General features: G+C 43.7%; 1 protein-coding gene across 5 annotated transcripts in view; it reads left to right on the top strand.

Moving 5' to 3' along the window:
- rgs9b (regulator of G protein signaling 9b) overlaps positions 1 to 17,000 on the top strand; it is an 84,563-nt gene that overhangs the window by 26,936 nt on the left and 40,627 nt on the right. For 4 of the 5 annotated variants that reach the window (XR_007249872.2, XR_007249871.2, XM_048555104.2 and 1 more), the window contains exons 3-9: positions 533 to 583; positions 2,545 to 2,651; positions 4,674 to 4,725; positions 4,988 to 5,046; positions 7,287 to 7,363; positions 10,846 to 10,927; positions 11,736 to 11,807. Coding sequence is in view for 3 of the 5 variants with exons in the window: in XM_048555104.2 (XP_048411061.1) it covers positions 533 to 583; positions 2,545 to 2,651; positions 4,674 to 4,725; positions 4,988 to 5,046; positions 7,287 to 7,363; positions 10,846 to 10,927; positions 11,736 to 11,807 (500 nt within the window). In the remaining 2 variants the exon portion in view is untranslated. The remainder of the gene's footprint in view (positions 1 to 532; positions 584 to 2,544; positions 2,652 to 4,673; positions 4,726 to 4,987; positions 5,047 to 7,286; positions 7,364 to 10,845; positions 10,928 to 11,735; positions 11,808 to 17,000) is intronic. The other variant, XM_048555105.2, reaches the window with a different exon arrangement.

Here is a 17,000-nt window from a genome sequence, read left to right as displayed (position 1 = left end):
GAACAGTTGCTGTTTAATAGTTATCGAGTCTATTATTCTATTAAGTTTTCCAGTAGAGTAAAGTTATTCCAATTCTTCTTCTTTGTTTGTATTTTAACCGCTGTGTAAGAATAAAGTGTGTTTTGCTTCAAGCCTGGAAGTTTGACTAATCGCATTGCGTCGGGAACACAACACCTTACACTTGTCCTTAAGAAAAGGATAAAATTGGGGACTTAATGTATTAATATATTTTTTAGTGGGTTTGGTCTGGTCTATAACAGTATGTATATAAAAATTTTTATAAATAAAGTAGACTTTTGAAATTAAAAAGAAGATATGTGTAGGTTCACAGGGTGCTTGCTCTAAAGTCATTAGAAAGACAATCTCTTCAGGATAGGGCAGCCCAAGGTTGACAAGAGCCCATTGAGATGTGTCTAAAAAAGGCAACAATTTCGGTTTGACACAACTTCAACCCTATTCTTTTCCCGTGAATCTGCTGCACTAATTATTACCAGCTCTGGGTAACTTTCTGATGCTGCCTGTTCTGTTGTAGGGCATGATGTGTTGGAATGGCTCATTCAGCGTCTCCAAATTACAGATGAAGGTAAGAGCACAAACTCGTATTTATACAGCATTGGATCTAATTTTATAAAACAGTTTCTCTTATATCCACCCTCTGTACCTCCATCAACCCTTTGTACGGTTGTTCTCAGCTTCTTATCCCTAGCAATAACCACGGGCAATTGTTTCTTTCTGGCTCTCTGTGATCTCAGTATTGCCCTGAACTCTCTATTTGAGGATGCTGTGAGGCATCAATCCCAGGGAGACCCAAAACCCACACAACAGCTGCTGGCATTGAATCAGAAAATGGGTCACATACAGGCACCACCTGATTTCTTAGATAAATGTCCTCAGACTGTAACTCAACCATTGTATATCATTTGTCAGTTTTGTTCTTGTCACTCTTCTGAACTCATGTGGATCAGATTATGGCTCCTACACAGGCAGCACTAAGTAAATGGGTTGTGGTACAAACCTCACTAGAATGAATTGCATCATGCTAGATTTTATGTTTTGAAAGGTGAAAGATGCAGTTAAATTTGATCATTGGTTGATTTGGTGAGAACATTGTGAAGTACTCCTGCATGTAATCATGTGCATATGTTGTATTATACACATTTACATTGCATGTTAATTGAAAGAAAGACTCGCATTTATGCAGCACAACCTTAGGACATCACAATGCACTATTTGTTGAAGTTTAGCCTAAAACCCAACGGCCAATTTTCACACAACGAACTCAAACATTGCTTAAAAAGAGACTAGAAGTTGAAGCTTTTCATCTTGCTCTCATCAGAACTGGGAGTTGAGAAGCAGACTTCAAAAAAGCCTCTTCCAGGGATGCCTAACCTGAAGAAGTTACCAGCCTCTTCCAGGGATGCCTAACCTGAAGAAGTTACCCTCCTCCCTCCGGACCAACCTCAGTGCGAAGCCTCTTCAAAAAAGAGACGCCATCTTCTACAGCATGAGGAGAGGCTGTTAATTGGCTGCCAAATTTGGTAGCAAGAACCGTTAACTGTCAATCTTAATTTTCAAGCTAGGCAGGTAGATTCTGATTAGTCAGGGTGTTGCCATGGGGACGTAACAGCAATTGGCCAGATCCATTAATTTATGAAAATGGGGCAGCGTGTTTTCTTTTTATTCATGAACAGGATGAGGGCATTTCTGGCCAGGCAGCATTTATGGCCCATCCCTAATTGCCCAGAGAGCAGTTGAGAGGCAACCACATTGCTGTGGGTCTGGAGTCACATGTGGGCCAGACCAGGTAAGGATGGCAGTTTCCTTCCGTAAAGGACATTAGTGAACCAGATGGGTTTTTCTGACAATCGACAATGGATTCATGGTCATCATTAGATTCTTAATTCCAGATATTTTATTGAATCAAATTCCACCATCTGCTGTGGTGGGATTTGAACCTGGGTCCCCAGAGTGTTATCTGGGTCTCTGGATTAACCGTCCAGTGACAATACCACTTGGCAAATTCCTTCTGCTTGCAGAAAACAGGACTCTTTGTATTTATGGATGTAGTTTCTAGCACACACTGCAAACCTGACCAAGGATCTGAAATTGGTTTCCAGTCTAACTTTTAGCACAGCATATGGTTAATTTAATTAAAAGACTTCCAGTAGCAGAATTACAGTGAATGGTGAATATGCTTTATTCAGGCTTGTGGGCAAGGACTAGTTGAGCAGAATTAGATGTTGCCTGCTGCAAATGGTCAACAAGGTGTTCTTGATTTTGGATTGGGACATGAACCAATACGAGAGTCTGAATATGAGAGTGTGATCTGGTTCATTGTTGACACTTCATAACATATGCAATTCATGTTCAGATATACACATATATCTATGTAGAATATGTGTGTTATAATATATGTGATGTAAATGTAATGTCTTTAAGTGTGTTACGTAACCTTATAGAATGTGTTTTATGAATTACTTTTTATTTTTGTATTTTCACTCTAACTAACCCATTGTTGTGTTTTATTGAATTGATTTTGTTTAGAAGGCTACATCTTGGGAAATATGATTGTGAAGCTCGGCTACATTTACCCCTTACAGGACCCTAGGAACCTGGTCCTGAAGCAGGACAACAGTCTTTACAGGTTCCAGGTAAGTAATGTGACTTTGTCAATAGCCAAACATGAATGCACACAGTCTGTGGTGAACAGATGGGAAGTTGTTCTCGAATCTCGATGCCTCAGCAATGTTTGTATTTCAAACACAGCATTAGTACAAAACTGAACCATTACACACAGAGAAAACTGTTTCCAATAGTGCCGGAGGCTGCAGTCATCAGAATTTAAGGATATTGGCAGAAAAACAAAAGGAAGCCTTTTTTCTTATGGATGAAGTGAGTGATGAGCTAGAATATGCTGCCTGCAACAGTGTTCGAAGTCAATACAAGAATACATTTTGAAAGAAAATTGGATAAATGTACGAAAACAAGAAATTCAAAGAGGATTGCATAGAAAAAAATGACTAACTGGTAGCTATTGAAAGCTGGCGCAATTATGATGGCTGTAATGGTCTCCTTTAGCACAGCAAGATTTTATGCTACAATTAAATGGAGCAATTTTCATTGACCACAGTTCTCCCCAGGCAAAGTCTGAATTACTTCATGATATGATTTGGATATGAATGGTACAGATTAAGATGCTGCGGTCAGCTCATGGACATCCTTCACAGTGGTTCAGTGATCAGCACTGCTGCCTCACAGCACCAGGGACCTGGGTTCGACTCCAGCCTTGGGTGACTGTCTGTGTGGAGTTTGCATGTTCTCCTCATGTCTGCGTGGGTTTCTTCTGGGTGCTCCAGTTTCTTCCCACACTTCAAAGATGTGCAGGTTAGGCGGATTGGCCATGCTATAGTGTCTGGGGATGTGTAGGCTAGGTGGCTTAGCTACAGTAAATGTAGGATTATGGTGGTGTGGTGGGATGCTCTTTGGAGGGCTGGTACATACTTGAGGGGCCAAATGGCCTCAATCCACACTGTAGCAATTCTATACTTAGGCCTGTTAAATGCCTGTTTGGTGAAATTTAGGGCTAGGCTGAGAATACCCCAGGGCACAAATCAAATCCCAACTCATGTATTTAAAAAAATGAATCTTCCAGCAATGAAATATCTATCAATAAATAAGCTGGCTAGTCTTTATCCAACTGACAATTTGTTGTGGTTTGGAATGTGTTTGGATAACTTTATAACCAGAAGAAGCTGGAGAAACTCAGCAGGTTTGACGGCATCTGTGAGTATGTCAGGTGTCTTAAAGGCTTGAAAAAGCAGTGAATTTTAAGGAGTGAGGAGAGGCAGACATAAAGCTTTAGGGAAGGTGTAGTAGGCCTTGGCAGATGAAGACATGATTAGTAATGGCTGGTTGAAAGAAATCGGAGAAGTGTGAGATCATACTAGAGTATTACAGATAAAGCTGTGAGGCTGGAGGAGGTTACAGAGATCAGGAGTCAGTCAGAATGCGAGGTTTTAAATTTCCAGCTTGCTTGACTGGATGCCAATGAGCACAGAGAAGATGAGTGAATATAACTTGGTGTGAGGTAGAACACAGGCAGCAATGTTTTGGATGAGCTCATGTTTACTTGCGAACAATATTAACTGTTCAAAGGTCAATTTCTTTAATCTCAAGACATGAGCGTTGGAAATATGAACAGGAGTAGACCATTCGGCTTGCTCTACCATTTTGTAAGATCAGAACTGATCTGCCCTAGGCCCTAACTCTTCTCTCCTTCCAGTTCCACAGAGCTCTAAACTCTGATATTTCAAAAATCTATCTACCCCCTTTTCAAATAGTGACCCAGCTTCCCACAATTCTCTGTGGTAGAGAATTCCAAACATTCACTGCCCTATGGGAAAATAAGTTCTTTTGCTCTTTAGTCTAAAATAATTTGTCCCTTATCCCCTAACCATGTCCCCCAGTTTGAGATGCCTCCACTATTGAAACACTTTCTCAACATCTACCCTTTCCAGCCCCTTCAGAACCTTGTATGTTTCAATAAGATAAACCCTTCTTATTTCTAAGGTGCTTTTACACACTTACACACATATCCCAGCTCCCTATCTCTATGCATTTCCTGTGATCTAAGATTATGTTTTTTAATTCATATACCTTTAAATCCTCTACAGACCCCCTACTTCTGGCCCACTCAGGAGTGGCCAGCCGAAGACACAGACTATGGTGAGTATTTTCATTAAAGTCTTTCCTGTGATCCTTTTCCTTCTTGCATGTGCCAACTTTCAAAAATCTAGCAGTGGAAAAATCAACAAATGTTTAAATTAAAACACAAGAGAAACCTTGTATTTATACTGCGTCCTTTACAACATCAGAACATCCTAAAGTGCTTTAAGGCCAATGAAGCGTTGTTGGTATTGTAATGTAGAGACATCCTTTGCCATTCTGCAATGAAATAGTTCATCGATGATTTTGTTTTGTTTAACAGCAATTTATTTGGCAAAGAAAAATATATGCAAGAAGGGTATATTGGAAGAATATGAGAAGGTGAGACTCATATCAATATCTCTCCAACCTAAGAGTTTCCTGTGTGCTGTAAACATGTTTCTTTTCAGTCCCCATTATATCTTGTTCCATATTCTTACCAGACCATGGGGCTACTCTCCCATATGGAGAGAGAACTGGTGTTGTTTTAATCAAAGGGTCACCACTTTTCAAATGAGGGTAGAGTCCTTCATGGTAACCTCACCCATGTGGGACCTGACCTCATGATATTGACATTACTCCACATCATAAAGCAGAAGTCCAACCAACTGACTTCCTCCTGGTTAAATGCCAGCAAGTTAAGTACGAGATCTTGAAATCAGGGCTCCAGGGTTAAGTCCTGCACAGCTCCAACATCTCAGTTTTGAGTCTCACACAGTTGAGATATTTTTACAACTGGGACCCGCTTCACCATTTCTTGAGGAACTTGATTATTAAATCCTCACAGACTTTGGTGTTCATTGTTTCCTTGTTGTAGCACACTGTTACAGCCCTTTCTCCACAGTTGTCCGTGTCAATCCCTCACAAGTACATAATGTGCGTTCATGCAGGACCAGCCTCTGCATTTGTACCACCATTTAGCCCAACACTTTCCTGACTGACTCAGGTAGCACAAGAGGAGCCAGCCATTCAGTCCATCATGCCTGTGGGAGATCTTTGCAGGAGTTATCCCGTTAGACTCACATCGCAGCTCTTTCCTCTTAATTCTTCAAAACTTCCCATGTCAAGTGTTTATCCAGAGATAGTAGGAACTGCAGATGCTGGAGAATCTGAGATAACAAGGTGTGGAGCTGGATGAACACAGCGGGCCAAGCAGCGTCAGAGGAGCAGGAAAGCTGCCGTTTTGGGCCTAGACCCTTCTTCAGAAATGGGTGTCAGAAAAAGCCCATTTCTGAAGAAGGACCTAGGCCTGAAACATCAGCTTTGTTGCTCCTAAGATGCTGCTTGGCCTGCTGTGTTCATCCAGCTCTACACCTTGTTATCTCAAATATTTATCCAGTTCCAATTCAAAATATACTATTGAACCCACCCTTTCAGACGGCACAATCTGGACCATTACGACCACTGTTATTATGAAATGGTTCATTTGGTAAATAAAAGCTGAAAAGTCAGCTTAGTCTCACCCATCAGACCGAAGCAGCTGGTGATGGTTTCACCCTCAGCTCACTATGTCTCAGGCAAGAGGGAGGGGGATGAGAAGGAGAGTTTTTGAGTCACCTCAGTCTGTACAGGAATCAAACCTACACAATGGGCACTATTCTGTGTCACAAGCTAGCTGCCTGGCCAACTGAGCTAACCACATCTTCCTCTCCTGTTAATTCCAGACCGGGATCATTAGATTGCCAATTCCAGGTGAACATATTCCTCGTGGTTTTTCACATATACTCCTGCCTCTAATCTTGTCATCTGGTGACTTTATTCCCATTCATTTTTAATGAGTACAATAATTTGCTCACCTCCCCCAGTCCCTGCTAAAAGTTACCAGCTTTATTCCCAGGACACGTCAGGACAGATAACAACACTGAGAGACACCATTCTGTTAGGGTACAGCCAGGAAAATGATTTGATTTGCTTTATTACTATACGTGTACTGAGGTACAATGAAAAAGGGTTGTCTTATGTGTTTGATTGCACTGTACAAGTGTATCAGGATAACACAACATAGTGCAGTGTTACAGCTGCTGAGAAGGTGCAGAGAGAGGTCAAAATTAACATTAAAGAGGCCCATTCAAAAGTTTGGTAACAGCTGTGAAGAAGCTGTTCTTGAATCTGTTTGTACGTTTATTCAAACTTTTACATCTTCTGCCCATCTGAAGAGGGTGGTAGAGAGTAGAACCAGGGTGGGAGCAGTCTTTTGATAATGTTGGTTGCTTTCCAATGCAGCAGCTAGTGTAGATGGAGTCAATGGATGGGAGGCTGGTTTGTGTGATGGACTGAGCTATGTTCGCAACTCTCTGTAGTTTCTTGCAGTGTTGGGAAAAGCTGTTGCCACACCACGCTGTGATGCAACCAGACACGATGTTTTCTGTGGCGTATCTATAAAAATTGGTAAGAGACATTGTGGATATGCTGAATTTCCTTCACATCCTGTGGAAGTAGAGGCATTGGTATGCTTTCTTCACCACTGCATCAATGTGGATGGACCAGGACAGATGTTGTTGAATGAGGACAATGCACAGGTATTGTAAAGGATGACAAAAAAGGGAAGGATTGATGTGGTGACTTTATTGTTTCTTTTTAAGGAAAATTACAATATCCTGAACAAGAAGATCAATCACAAGTGGGATTTTGTCATCATGCAGGCAAAGGAACAATATCGGTAAGTTCAGGGGAAATTGTCGGTGCTCAAACCTTCCTTATGTGGAGGGCACTGGGTGCTTGAGAGTCAGTGACAACAGAAATGACAACAGGATCTAGTTTTCAGATTGCTCCTTTATCATGTGGTTTAATGGCAGGCCATGAGTTTGTGTTCATTACAGACTGGTCAAAGAGCAGGCAAAGTCAAGACCATCCTTATGCTTAAACTTCAACGTAACACTTTTTTACACATTAAAACGAAATAGTTCTGTATATGGAAATTGCAGACATATTTATAGTTACATTAGGTAAGAACTAATCTTCATCACGTTTTCATGCCCATGTTGTACTCTTACCGGGTGTGTCTTCCACTGTCTTAAATTCTGGAGCATTCTAAGCCTGCCTACACTGTGTTATTTATCCACCGTGATGTGCAGCTCTGTGACAGTATGACAAGGCACAAAATTGCACCATGGGCTAAATGAATAAGAATGGAAAAACTTCCGTTCCATCCACATTGCACCTTTCACATCCTCAGGATGTTCCAATGTGCTTTTTACTCACTGCTGTTATGTAGGGAATTTGGCAACCAATTTGCAGTCAACAAGTGGCCACAATCTGCAACAATATTAACAACCAGGGCTCTGTACTTAAGTCAAATAAAAACTGCAAAATTTTGCAAATAGACTGCCGGTCAGGAAGGAATTACAAAAATGGAACAGAGATAATGGGAACTGCAGATGCTGGAGAATCCAAGATAACAAAGTGTGAAGCTGGATGAACACAGCAGGCCAAGCAGCATCTCAGGAGCACAAAAGCTGACGTTTCGGGCCTAGACTCTTCATCAGAGAGGGGGATGGGGTGAGGGTTCTGGAATAAATAGGGAGAGGGTTGTGGGGAGAGGGGAGGAGGCAACCCTTTCCCCATCCCCCTCTCTGATGAAGGGTCTAGGCCCGAAACGTCAGCAATGGAGCAGAGTTGTTGTCATATGTTGATGAACTTTCAGCAGCGTGTGTTTCAGAATGTTTCAAGCACATTCCGGCTTTTTTCCAGCTTCCCACCACCCACGGTGTATTGCTTTGTTTATTTGTATCCAAAGATTGAAGGATAAATGCTAACTGGGACACCAGGAGTAATTCCCTGCGCTTCTTCAAAGTAATCCCATGAGATCATCTGCACTCAGCTCAGAGAGGACTGAGTCTCTGTTTGTGTTCTTAGTGACATTGTTGAGCGATACATTTTGACCAGGTCACTGAGCAGGAAGGAATGGGAGCCATCAGCTACACAGACCTGCAAGCCATGAGTATAAAGCACAATTCCTTTCTTCTCTTGTACAGGCTTCGAGACCATACAGCAATGTTTTCTCCTGCCACGCTTTGGGATGCCACCCATGTGCAGATTGTGATTTTAGGGAGAAGAAAATTGTGGGCCACAAGTATACAGCTTTCCTGTGGCCACAGGGTGGGGAGTGCAGCAGAGCATGACTCCTCATCTGGAGAGTTGACATGGACTCTTCCCTGTATGTGTAATATAAACCATGTCCAGTAGAGGGGACCAAAGCTGACGTTTCCATTTGAGGCTGGATGAACACAGCTTCTGTTATTTAGCTTCTGTTACTTGTGCTCCTGAGATGCTGCTTGGCCTGCTGTGTTCATCCAGCCTCACATTTTATCTTGGAATTCTCCAGCATCTGCAGTTCCCATTATCTCCAGTAGAGGGGACTGCTGAGTCAGTGTTGTTGCACTGCAGTTTCAGGTTTGTGTTCCACAAGATGCTGTGGTCCTGCTGAGGTCTAAAATCTTATGGGAATGAAAGTTCACATTTATATAACACCTTACACATCCATTTAGACATCTCAAATGCCCCTATGTAGTGATTGGTATGACGTTGGCCAGGTGGGGGCTCCTTGAATATGACATCCCTGATTGGGGCTGTTAACCAGGGCCAATCAGGGGGCCCTGGCTGACAGATAGAAACAGGAGTATTGGAGATTCTCCTCTCTCTAAGGACTGGCTCTGAGCTCGCTGGTCAGAGTCTATGTGTGTGTAAACAAAGGGTGACTTGGTGACCAGAGACCAGCCTCCATGGAGTTATTTCACCCTCCTAACATTTAAAAAAAACTCTGTTGTAATTTGGAAAAGCGGCACACAATACTTTCTTTGTAAGTTTCCTCAAATAGCAATGAGGATGTGACCAGATAATGTGTTTTGGCAATGTTGTTTGAGTTGCCAAAACGCTGTTCAAGGCACCAGAAGAACAAGAACTATCATAGGATCTTCTTCACCCCCATGGGGTTTCTGTGTAACATCTCTCCCACAACGATGACACCTCTGTCCACGCGGCATTGCTCCCTCAGTCCCTCAGCTGGTGTGTCAGTCTGGATTGTTCTGCTGAAGTCTTTAGAGTGTTACTTGAACTCAGTCCTCTCTGACCGAGAACGTGCGGTGGCCAGAATCTGTGAACGTGTTTTGTTCTAATGCTGTTTCTGAGCTGAGTCCTTTCAAAAGGACCAATCGTGGATTAAAACCCTTGAGAAAACTTCAGGATAAATTCTGAAACCCATGGTTTCTGAGAGACAGGCCTGCTCAGTCAGTTTGAGGTTTCTGGTTAGCCACTAATGCGAGGGCTGGGTGATTGGTTAGCTCAGTTGGCTGGATAGCTGCTCTGTAATGCAGAGCACCACCAACAGTGTGTGTTCAATTCCTACATTGGTCCACGAAGGGTCAGCCTTTGCAGCCCTCGCCGATGGTGTAATGACTCACAGGTTAAACCTGTGTCAGTTGCCTGTCTCTGATGAGAAAGGCAGACAGACTACAATGACTTTACCTTTATCTAATGAGAGGAATATTAGCCCCATAAACAAAATCAAAGTACTAATTAAGAAAAATGCTCTGTGGAAGATCTACACTGGAGATTTGGGAGCGCAATCCACACTGACACTCCAGTGCAACAGAGAGAGTGCCACACTGTCAGAGACCCCATCTTTCAGAGGAGACTTTCGGCTCTATCTGTGAGACGTAAGCAATCTGACACACTGTTTTGAGGAACTACGTCACCTAGTCATTGTCACACTGTTGTTTGTGGGAGCAGAAAGAGAAAGTGCTGGAAACACTCAGCAGTCTAACAGCATCTGCAGAGAGAATAGCAAAGTTCAGTGACCCTGCTTTCAAACCTGAAATTTCTGCCCCTGATAACTTAAAGAGCAAGAAAGATCAATACACAAAGAGATGTAATGAGGGAGGAATTAAAAAAAGCATGTTTAAAATTGCATTATTATCTTGTAATTCTGATATAAATTGGAATAACATTGGTTCTATGTGAAAACGCAACTTAATTGCCTGTAAGCTCAGACACTAGTGAGAATACAGTGGAACAGTCTGTCACTACTGCTCCCGGTACAGGTGGAACAGTCTCACAATACTGCCCGTGCTTACAATGATAGTCAAACATATTTGAGAATGGATGTGTTCTACAAATTTGCTTCTTTTTTGTTTCCTACTCCAGGGCTGGCAAAGAACGTAAAAAGGCTGACAGGTTTGTTCTGGATTGCCAGGAGAGAGTGTATTGGCTAGTGCACAGACCAGCGGTGAGTATTGACCTTGTATAAGTCATTTGTTGAGGATCGACTCGTTTATGGGTTCTTTAATCCCCTTAAAGGGATAGTTTTGTACTTCTCTGACATCTTTCACAATCACAGAATGCCCCAAAGCACTTCACAACCAATGATGTATTTCAAACCAATAATCGCTGTTGTAAAAGATAGCACAAACTGTAACCAATTTACTCACAGCAAGATCCCCTAAAGGACAGTATGACAGTGACAAGATCTTCAGTCTTTAGAGATGTTGGGCTAGATATTGACCAGGATGACAAGCAGAACTCCCATTCAAAGTAACACTATATCCTGCATTCTGTTCTATTAGCCTGATGTAGTTATGTAAGGCGTGATTTGTCTGGAAAGGAACATAAAACAATACTTTTCACTGTATCTTGGTGCATGAAAATAATTAATCAAGTAAGATCTTTTACATTAGAAAATGAAAATGAACAGAGCCTCTACTTAATTTCTCATTCAAATCCTAGCAGCACCAACAGTGCAGTACTCACTCAGTTCTGCACTGCGAGTGCTGGTCTATGATTTTACTCAGCGTCTCTGAGGTGGGACCTAAAGGCAACAATGCTACCCACTGACCCACAGCTGGCCTGACATAGGCAGCATCAGCCCGGGGCTGAATGGTCTCCCCACGTATCTCTGATTCAATTCTCTCTAATTAAAAAGAAACACGTTTTGAGTGTTCCACCCAGAACCCTCCCATTTTATGAAGCACCGAGAGATTGTTGTCATGTTTGCATTGCTGGTTAAAGTTGTGTCTTCTTTGGGACTCTTCCAACAGCCAGGAACTCTTGACGTCCTTGATTACGGGATTAACCGTGCGACAGACCCAAGTGCAGACAAGGTAGAGCAGGTGAGCCCAGCTTCAGTGCCCGTTTTCAGGGCTTTGTCTGGTTGGATTCTCCTGGTGTCTCGGGGAAGGAGTCACCTGTTTCTGGACCCTGAGGCTGTTCTGGCCCTCATTCCCCAGGTGCACAGCCACTCCAAGGCCAACTTGGTGCGTCGTGTGCAGTCGGGGAACCCACACTGGGCGCATCTCCCAAGCAGTTCCTGTTTAATGCGTGGCAGTCAGCTATTCAGCTGTGGGTAGTGGCTCAACCTGGCCCTGGCTCCTCGCTGCCTCTTCCACTTTGAGGCTGGGTGGGGGTGCCCGCTAGGAGCCCAGCCGATCATCGCGACCTTACTCTTGCTGCTGTTATCTCTCTGCCGCGTAAAGCTGGGATCTTCCTGTGCCAGGTGGTGAGCAATCTGATAGCTTCACAGTGTGTGTCAGCAGGATGGAGTCACAGGCTATTGTTACTAATGGAAATGAAGGCTGCTTTCCCACAGGGAGTGCTCGATGAGGTTTATACACAAGAAACTGTCCAAATCAAGATGGCAGGAGATGGCAATAGTGCAGGGAAGTGAAGCTGCTGTAAGAGATCAGCTGTGGTCACCATCATCTTCTCCAGGGCAACTAGGGATGAGGCAACAAGGGCAGCCCCTGCTCACGTTACATAAAAGAGTGAAGAAAATTACCAGATTGAATGACAGAGCTAGCTCGAGTGGGTCCACTCCAGCTCCCAATCCTTCCGTCCCTATAAGTCTGAAATAAAAAGAGAAAAGGCAGGGATTACAGAGCAGCCCAGACCAAGAACAGAGAGTAACAGTGTTAATGTTTCAGGTTAATAACCGTCCCTATTCACTCACATTTAATCAAAGAAAGGTCTCTCGGGAGAGTCAAAACTGTGTTTGAGACGTTAAACCTGCTTCTCTCTCCACAGATGCTGCCAGACCCGCTAAGTTTCTCCAGTACGTTTTGATTTTGATTTTAGATTCCCAGCATCTGTGGTATTTTGATTTTAATTGCGTATTCCCAGCCCCCTTTCAGATACACTGCCACCTGAGTGCTAAATGTGGGGATTTCCATTTCCTGAGGATTTTCTCAAATCTTTCGACTCTTAGCGACAGATCAATGCCAAGGCTTTGTGGGGGGCGACCGTTGCCATGGGCAACGTGAACAGAAGGGTTTCACGCTGTGTATGGTTCGGTAGCTGCAGCTTCTGGAACGTTCCAACGGGTGATAGTGACTAAAATAAGAATTGCCTGCAGGCAGGAAGCAGTGAGGCGATCTCATTTTCCCTTCATTCTGTTTCAGTGAAATCAAAATTTAAAGATTTAATAAAGTGAGCTGGAGGCTGTAGGATTGCAGCTTCTCTGATTATTTCTGGGAATGACTTCCTTTGATCAACTCCCTGTGTGTACAGATTAACATTCCAGCTGTAATGTTATCACACTCCAGTCACAGGAGGCTCAACATTAATCAGAACTCGAATTGGATCACTTCTTCACATTTAATTATTGAAAACTTCTGACTATCACCTACATTGTTTTTTGATTAGACCAAGAATTGTTCCTTTTTAAATTATAATTTCTCACAGGGTCAGGCTTGTGTGTTAAACATCCTGACCCCGCTGTGACCCTGACTGATTGGGGCTGAGGAGATGAATTGGGCCATGCCCATTTGAAGTGGGCATTGGTGGACTTTCAGCCTGACCTCTGACCTCTCAGGGAGGCCGATGCCCCGCACCCAGCCCACCAACCAGATTCTCTGTACCCTGCAGCCACTTAATTTCCCCATCTCCCTGTCCAGGGTGCACATTCCTCTCCCAGTTCCACCTGGGAACTACGGACGGAGTCTTATGGGGGCGGGCGTCTGAGCGAGGTGGATTGTGACTAGATTGTAGCAGATTTGATTGAGCAATCCAGGGGGAACCATCACTCTATCTCACTCCATCTTTTATGCTTTTGACAAGCAGTGCAGTGATTTCCATACTAGGCTGTGGTGAGATGTCAATTAAATTGGGGGGGGGGGAGACTTTTGCTTGTTAAAATAGCTTGTTTATAGCCCATCTCACCCCACTAATAGTCAACTTTCTATCTTACCAAACACACCACATAAGTTAGACATTGAGAATTCTCAGCATGGAAATCAGAGTGAGAGAGAATGGGAACTGCAGACGCTGGAGAATCCGAGATAATAAAGTGTGGAGCTGGATGAACACAGCAGGCCCAGCAGCATCTCAGGAGCACAAAAGCTGACGTTTCGGGCCTAGCCCCTTTGGTCTGTGTTCATGCAGCTCCACACTTTGTTATCTGAGTACCTGGTGAGTTCAGCTGGCCCTTGCTGTGAAGGACCACCCATAATGGGTTCTGGGTATCAGAATCTCAGGATATGCTCCACGGATACCAACCACGTTGAGTCAGAGAGCCATACAGCATGGAAACAGACCCTCTGAGAACCACCGGGGTACTTCCCTGAACCACTCAGAGGACACTTCAATGCTGCACCTTGGGCTGGCTCGGTAACTCTCACTGTAACACTGCAGCAAGGACACTGTGCACTCAGAGACACACACCATGCTCCTAGACTGGACCAGGCTGTATTTCCAGGCTGTTCACTCGCTGTCACAGCACTCACTCGCTCTGACCCTGTGTGGAACTCACAGAATCCCTGCCCACGCTTTGTCCCTTCAGCCAGAGATACCCAGGCTCATATTACACCTGCCTTGCCATAGAGAGCCTACACAAAGATGGAAGCTTGTTGTGGTAGTGAGCTGATCCCCATCAAACCGAGGCAGAGGCTGATACTCTGGGAGGGGGTGGGGTTCCAGCACGGTAAATCAAGAACAGCCTCTGAAACCAGCCCAGGGACTTGGATATGGGCAGTCAGACTCAGGAATGTGTCCTCACAGGGTGCGAGGAGCCTGGTGTTGCTAGCCCATCCACCTGTCATGACTCTTTTCCCTCCTCTGAGCCATTTTCCTTCTGGAATGAGAGAGGGGCAGGTATTATCAGAGACAAAAATGGGTGATCCAGCTATTACTGTAGGTGCAGGTATCCTGAGTGAGTGAGTGGGCAGCACAGAGGACGTGCAGAGTGTGTTACATGTAGAACGTGAGCCTTGGTGAGAAGTGTAGGCTGTGCCTTGAGCTACCTGAGCCCCCTGCTCCATAATTCCCTCTCTGACTCTCCCCCCCACCACCCCCCACTCCCCCCCCCCCCCACATCCTCCAACTTCATCACATGTTGCATTATTCTTTTATGGGGTTTGTGTGTTGCTAACTGGGCCAGCACTTTTTGCCCATCTTTAATTACCCCAGAGAAGGTGGTGGTGAGCTGCCTTCTTGAGCTGCTGCAGTCCTTCTTGTGTTGGTACACCGACAATGCTGTTAGGGAGGGAGTTTCAGTGTGTTCATCCAGCAACACTGAGGGAATAGTGATATATTTCCATGTCAGGATAGCGAGTGGCTTGGGGTGGAACCTATCCTGCTATCTCCTCGACAAAAACAGCAAGTGCTGGAAAAACTCATAAGGCCTGGCAGCGTTTGTGGAGAGAAAAGGAGTTCACATTTCAAGCCCAGTATGACTTCCTCAGAACTGAAAGCTGCTGGGAAACGGTGGTGTTCATGCTGATGACAAGGGTGGGTTTAGGGATTAAGGAGGAAGGGAGTTGAATAGATGGAGACGTTGCCCAGGGACAGAGATGGCATGAGAGAAGTAATTGCGGAGTGGGTACGAATGGGAAGGGTGAATGGATGAAAATGGGTTGGCTCGGCTGGAGGCAACCCATATAGTACAGGAGCTGGGGCTGTGGGGGTGGGGAATCAACATGCAGGGATGTGTTCGTGCTCTGAAATTGATAAACTCGTCATTGAGACCTGACGGCTGTAAGATGCTAAGCTAGAAGATGAGGTGATGTTCCTCCAGCTTGCATTGAGCTTCCCTGGAGCACCGCAGTGAGCCAGAGAAAGAGATGTTGGCCAGGGAACACAGTGGGGCATGTTCACACACTCCTGGAAAAAGTGGGACTCGAACCTGATTTACTTACATGAATGGGAAACTGTGCACTGTGGGACATTCTGGTCAGTGCTCCCTGAGTGTGTGATGTTCCCGTTTTATTCTGTTCTCATTCTGTCACTACTTCAATAATCAGGCACTCCCCCCAGGTTAAGATGTGTGTCTGTAAGTTCTGTGTAAATTATATTAATGTAGCATAGCTCCTAGAATAGTTACCAATTAAGTCTGTTCCTTTTTCTCTTCTTTTGTTCCCATTCAGATTTACCCAGTACATTAGTGTCTTGTGGCTGTCTATCTCCATGGATCTGTCTAAAGTCAGATGACTGCAACATATTTTGTTTTACTCCATCTTTACGCCTGCCCCAGTCGTAAAGTCTCTGTCTGCCCATAGCTTCCATCCCTATCCTCTACCATTCCCTATAAACAACCGTCTTCTCCATCAGTATCCCTGTCTATATCTCTATTCTATACCCAGCCTTACCTACACCTATCCCTGTCTGTATCCCACTGTATTTTGCTCCTTTAGATTTGATTCTCATTTGCTATAATTTTGCTGAGATGTTTCACAAAATAATGAGGAAAGTAAAGGAAAAGAAATGAAATTGGGGAATGAGAAATGCTTCCATTTGCAGCTTCCTCATTATACTCTGTAAGTTTGTGAGAGGATTGAGGCAGACTTTTTTAAATGGATTCCCAAGGAGCCACAGCTATTGAGTTATTATATTTGAATGTTTTTTTGTCTAAAATAGAAAAGAATATTAAAGTTGGTTGGCAGGAAGTTGCATTTGTTTTTAAATAAAAAAGGCTAGTTTGTACAGAAAAATACTACCCTTGGAAATTAGGAGTAAATTGGGAAATGGGAACTTTCGAACCTCATCAAGACTGTTAATGTTAAAAGAAAAATTCAAACACCTCCTTTTACCCGAAAATATGCCGAAAGATTTTGTTTTTAGACAAGCACCGACCTCATCTTAAAGAGTTCAGGTTTATTTCTTCTCTCCCTCAAGAATAAAATTCTCTTATAAGAATCATCGATCTTAAGGTTATTTACTTCTGTTGGGACTGTTCATGAGTGTGCATTAATCCTGTGAAGAATTGTCCTTCGTTGCAACTATTCTCAGAGGTAAAACCATAGTTTGCCATCTTTTGACTGTAGATGCCACAGTTCTGGTTACTTTGTCGATATGCCCAGGCTAATACAACTGAC

Source organism: Stegostoma tigrinum, chromosome 22, assembly GCF_030684315.1.
Source record: "Stegostoma tigrinum isolate sSteTig4 chromosome 22, sSteTig4.hap1, whole genome shotgun sequence".
Classification (NCBI taxonomy): Eukaryota; Metazoa; Chordata; class Chondrichthyes; order Orectolobiformes; family Stegostomatidae; genus Stegostoma; species Stegostoma tigrinum.
Note: the sequence above shows the minus strand (reverse complement) of the source record. Positions and strands in the feature narration are given on the sequence as shown.